General features: G+C 51.1%; 1 protein-coding gene across 1 annotated transcript; it reads left to right on the top strand.

Moving 5' to 3' along the window:
- The first annotated feature begins 3069 nt into the window (after positions 1 to 3069).
- Positions 3070 to 5324, top strand: LOC133914344 (proline-rich receptor-like protein kinase PERK9). The gene is made up of 2 exons (XM_062357463.1): positions 3070 to 4021; positions 4231 to 5324. The coding sequence occupies exons 1-2, from the start codon at positions 3103 to 3105 to the stop codon at positions 4608 to 4610; spliced, it is 1299 nt and encodes a 432-aa protein (XP_062213447.1). The 5' UTR covers positions 3070 to 3102; the 3' UTR covers positions 4611 to 5324.
- The last annotated feature ends 235 nt before the right edge of the window (positions 5325 to 5559 follow it).

Genomic DNA, 5559 nt, shown 5'->3' with positions numbered 1-5559 from the left:
CGCGAATACGCATGGCTTAAAAGAGTGATCAATCATATCCCGCAGTCATGTGGTTTGAACGCTACTAAAACCCTCACAGTTATCTATAAAAAATAATGTTGCATGTGTTGCACAAATGTAATCTGGATATGTAAAAAGCAACTTAACAAAGCATATCAATCCTAATTTCTTTTATGCTCATGAATTGCATAAAATGAATGAAATAAAGACAATGCATATCAAATCATGTGAAAATCTTGCAGACTTATTCACTAAGTCTCTTTCTGCATCTAATTTTGAAAGATGTGTTCATGATATTAAAATAATAAGGCCTAGAGAGTTGCACATTTCGAGGGGAGAATTTTCATATAATACCAATATAAGGAATTAAATCTTAGTTAAGAAGATTAAGTGCTTAAAAGTTAATAATGAAGATTATATGGAGCATTTTTGGTGGATTTTACTCTTTTTCCCTAAGATGAGTTTTCCTGAAGTTTCTCATATTCAGGCTTTCAACGATGCAATTCGTGTGACTATGTCGTAAGTTATGTACTTTTTCTTCTAATTTTTTTTATTGAGTTTTTAGAGAGTTTTAATGAGACATATGTATTTCGTAAGAAGTGCCTAAAGGAGAGTGTTAAGAAACCTGAAGTTTATAATCGAATGTGGATCCGTCTCGATCTCTTGAAAGATTTAATTATATATTTTAGAGAATTTTGGCACTATATATACGAGGTAGAACCACTTATTATAAACATAAATAAATAAATATCCTTTCTCTTAAATCATGTCTCGTTTACGATAATTCTCTTAATAAATCACTAGACTATTCCGATAACAAAGGTTTCTCAATATCTACTACACTAATCGGAGCACGGTAACAAGACGAGAGGAATGGGAATCATCAGGCAGCTGCCCTGGCGCGTCCGTCCCGCTAACCTGGCACGTCCATCACCGCCGAGTTCTAGTGGACAGCGCGGGAACGCACCCGCAGACGCGCGCGCGGCAGCAGTTTTTTGTTTTCCGGACTGGGCCCCCTCGTTCGCTCACATCCGCATCCGCCTCCTCCCAACACCACCCGCCGCCGCGCAAAACGATGCGGGTAGGTGGGTAAGCTCGATCGATCAATCGTACGTGCCGTCGTGGCCCTCGCGGACGTACGTGCACCCGCCCCCGGGCCCCGGCCACGAAACTCTCGCCTCCCCGCGGAGACCGAGACCGAGACCGACGCCAACGCCGTGCCGCGTGCGCACGCTCCGATCCGACGCGCGGGCGCCGTGGAAGCGCCGGAGTAAACGAGAGGTGGCGGGCGCAGTAGTATTCGAACAGTGCCCGGCCGCCCGACGTCGCCGCCTGGTCTGGCTCCGATCTGGCCCCTGTGTATGTGTGCGTGTGCGCGTAGCGCGCAGGCAGGTGCTACGGGGGCGCCACGTGGGGTGTCTCAGGCGCAGAGCCTAGGATTCGACCTCGGAGTGATGGATGGATGCGAGGCTTTTCTTTTCGCTCTGCACGGCCTCTTTTGCTTTTGCCTCAAACCGCTCCTCGGATCGTCTTTAAATGTGGCGCGACCGCGCTACTGCATCTGCATCTGCATTCTGCATGAATGCTGGCTACTACCTGCTGCGTGCTCTCTCCAGCAATTCCCAGAGATAAACAACACATGATCAGAGCTAACAATCGACACATCATGATCATCAGCAGCAGCAATAGAAGTGGCATTGGATTAGAGCTGCATTCTAGTTTAATCCGGAAAGGGGGTGGAGTGGTAAGCAAGTTATCTGTTTGTCATTGCGTTTCCTGCGACAATACTATTTGGAAGCAGCTGGCAAAAGGAGACGGTGTATGCGTTTGCAGATGAGTTGTAAACTTGAAGCTAAAGCAACGAAAAGAATACAGCCGCGCCATCCTGGGTGGTGCGCTGGAAACTCGATCAGAAGTATTGACCTTTTTCACCATGCGCATATGCCCAGCTCCATGCTTCTTCCTAGACATCACTGATCGAAGTCCAAGTGGTTGAATATTAGTTCCAGACCGACAAGGTTGAGACCATAGATTAAAATTTCGTCGATTTTTTAGAAGAGAATGAAATATTTAATTCTAAATTATTCTTCATTGGCATGTAAGACTCACAGATAGAGGATAAAAAATAACCAAAATCTCAATAAAATTATACGGATTTTCATATTTTCGTCGGTGAACAGAAAAATTGTAAAACGAAAGACTAGTTGAGACCATATATTATTCCTTAATCTCGGCACTGGCTAGGCACTGTACTTCGCTGCCGCTTTAATTAATGACATCCTAATTGCTAAAGCGTCACTGGCCGGTGCAAGCAGCAGCAGCAGCAGCCTGCTAGTACTGGCTAGCAAAGCACGCGGCTAGCGGGCACTGCGCGCAGCAGAGTGCAGTTTAACTCGGATGCTGCCGTCCCCACCACCCCAGCTTTTGTCTCGTCTCATAACAAAGCCCACATGCACCAGCTGAATCCCTAACCTGCCCTTAACGCTGTTGGAGGTGAGTAGGATAGCAATGGGACCTATCCTTACCCGGGAATGCATTCTCATCTCCGTTCTTTCATCTTTATTTCTGTAAAAAAAATTATAAGGATCAGGTTTTAATGAAGATGTAAAATTGAAATATAGTTAATTATTTTTTTATATTAATAATGTGTTCGTAATATAAATAAGTAATATATTGATGCATAAGAGGATAATTAATATAAGATGAGTTAAATATCGTAGTTTAGAAAAAAATATAATAGTAACTTATTATTTATCTTACGTAATGTAATATTTATATATTTATATATTAAAAAAATATATATGATATCAGAGATATAACGAAAAGCAGAGACAGAAAACATCTTTTCATTCGTATCCTCGTATAAGTTCATGGGATTAAATTTTTCTATACATATCTCTTAATAAGGAAATTCCCACGGATTACCGGAACAAGCCCCGTTACCATCCCTGTAGGTGAGGCCAGAGAAACAGGGGTGGCGCGGTCATTGCGCACACCACGCGCGTAATTGGCTCCAACTATAATTCCACGCCACGCGCCCCGCACGCTGTGTTTCGCTGCTCCCGCTTCACTCAACAGACGGCTAAAAAAAACGCAGAGGCTATGCAGCCGCCGCCACAGCCAGAGTCCGGCCACCGACGGGCCTCATCCACGTGCTGCACCGCGCCAAGGCGGAGCATTGGGTGCATGGCCGGCCTCCTCCGCCTCTTCTCGCCGTACCACCGCAGCCACCACCGGAAGCGCCTCACCGCCAAGAACGCCACGCAGGCTTCGGCGCCGCCGCCGCAGTCGCCCTCGCCGCCCAAGACGAAGGCGGAGGCCCCGCCTTCCCCTTCGCCTTCACCGTTGAAGCCGATGCAGCAGCCGCAACAGCCGAGTGCGGCCCGGCGGCGGCGCTCCTGCGACGCGCCGCGGAGCCCGACGATCGCGCCGGAGCACCGGCGTGCCAGCTGCGACAGCCCCCGTCCGCCTCCTCCAGCCATCGTCGCGCGCCTCATGGGCCTTGAGGAGTCCGCGCCGCCTTCGCCCGCCGCCGCAGCGCCACGGCCGCTCCCGACCCGTCCGCCTCCTCCCCCGCCTCCGGAGACGGCTGCGGAGAAGCGGCGGAAGCTGCTGGGCGCGCTGGAGAAGTGTGACGATGACCTCAAGACGCTGCGGCGGATCATCGCGGCCGTCCGCGCCGCCGAGATGCGCTCAGCTGCCGCGTCCGACGTCGTCCCGGTGGCAGGGACGCCAGGCAAGGGCGCCAACAGGTGGTTGGACGGCCACGATGAACAATCGCCGTCCCCGTCCCCGTCGCCGCCGCTGCAGCAGCAGCAGCACAAGCCTCGCACCGAGGAGCAGTACCCCAGCCCGGACTCGGTGCTGGACGCCATCAGCTCCCCGAGATTTCCATGCAGGAAGCGGCCGTCTCCCTGCTCGAATCTCGATGCAGCTAGCAAGACCAGTTGCGGTAACGGAGACGTGGCCCCCACCGTCGGATCGAAGATCGTGAAGCCCTCCCGCACGTTTGTTTTCTCCGGTACGTACGCCACTGGTGTCGCCATACACGCTTACACATGTGCCCAATACTCACATGCTCTGTATCATCTTAGTTCGGCAGAGTGTAACAACATCTACGTGCCATGTCAAATTTGTCATCATATATATTATATTTTTGTCAACTCATCGCGAGAAAATGGGCATGGGGATGACACTTGACACGTATGGTTTCTCGTGTCATACGTGCAGGCGACTACTGCAAGATCAAAAACGGCAACGAGCTGCAGCTGCACGCCGTCGTCGGCGTGCACCACCACCCGGTGGCGGTCATCGAGGCGGGCGCACCCGCGCGGCTGCCGAGGGCGGCCGGGGCGGACAGCCGTCAGCACCACCGGCGGCGGTGGGAGCTGGAGGCCGCCGCGGAGGGGCGGGTCGTCAGCCGCGCCATGGTGGAGAGCGTGGGGGAGGTGTGGGGGCAGGGCGGCGCGGCCGAGCAGCGGTGGGAGTACAGCAGGGTCGCGTCCGCGCTGGAGCGCGCCATTGTGCAGGACCTGGTGGCTGACATCGTGGCCGAATTGCTCGCGCAGTCCGGCCACAGCTCCGGGTGCAGAAAGAGATTGTCCTTCTGATGATCGAGCGGGATTTCTCGCGTCGCTTCCTCGGTTTTTCTTACGTGCGTCGCGTGTCGGCGTGTGTAAGTAGGAGTAGAACAGGGTCAAGGAGTGAGGTGTGATGAACTAGTACGAGAGGAATTAACTGCAGATGAGCCATGGATGTCAGTAGTTGATCGTTAACCCAGCCCAGCTAGCTACCCCCACCTGATGAAGTGATCGGTGATCGCAGAAGTATTGAAAGAACGGACTCGCTCTGGCGTCGTTGTAGGTCGAGTAATCAATAAAAGTGGTGGCAAGCAGCTGCCCAAGTACACGAACAAGGTCACTTGGATTGATTACTCAGTAAGCTTCACTCTGATCTGAAGACTGGCCGGGGCCAAGTCCTGTAACTGATGCCGACACAACCACCGCGATGAAAGTGCAGCAGCAGTACAGTCTTTTTGTCTGGATTTTGGGAATTTTAAGCGAGGTCCTAATTTCATCACTTTTTTTTTTAAGGAAATCCTAATTTCCATTACTTTTTAGATCAGGTCTGATTGTCTGAAATTCGGAGGACAGATTGCGAGATGGGCAAGAACGAGAGGATGCTTGGAAGTTAGTGCGCGCGCAGGGCAGGGGCTAGGCCAGCTGATTGAAAATCCTCTGTGCCTGCAGGGTAGGATGCCGGCTATGCTAGCCAGACATCTGCTTCGTTCTCCGCCTAGCTGGGGCTTTCGCAATAACATTAATTTGCACGCTGTCCTCCTATTCAGGGACCATTTTCTTTTTACCGGGTCTTTGCCGCCAAAACCAGCTTGTGCTGGTAGTGCATGCGTACGTACACTCTACGATGCAGGAATCGGCCAAACGCTGTCCAGTCATCGAACTGGATACAGTTCACGTAGAATTGCCAAGTGATATTACTCCCGTTATGCATACGTAGATCAAATGATGGTCGCAGGTGAGGCACTACATGCATGCAGAG

This window comes from Phragmites australis, chromosome 4 (genome assembly GCF_958298935.1).
Source record: "Phragmites australis chromosome 4, lpPhrAust1.1, whole genome shotgun sequence".
Lineage (NCBI taxonomy): Eukaryota > Viridiplantae > Streptophyta > Magnoliopsida > Poales > Poaceae > Phragmites > Phragmites australis.
This window is presented reverse-complemented; position numbering and strand designations above follow the sequence as displayed.

Bases quoted from the DNA above. Each gene is read 5' to 3' on its own strand.
- LOC133914344 (XM_062357463.1), top strand. From the start codon at position 3,103: ATGCAGCCGCCGCCACAGCCAGAGTCCGGCCACCGACGGGCCTCATCC. The intron at 4,022-4,230 runs GTACGTACGCCA...TCATACGTGCAG, and splicing joins CCGCACGTTTGTTTTCTCCG to GCGACTACTGCAAGATCAAA.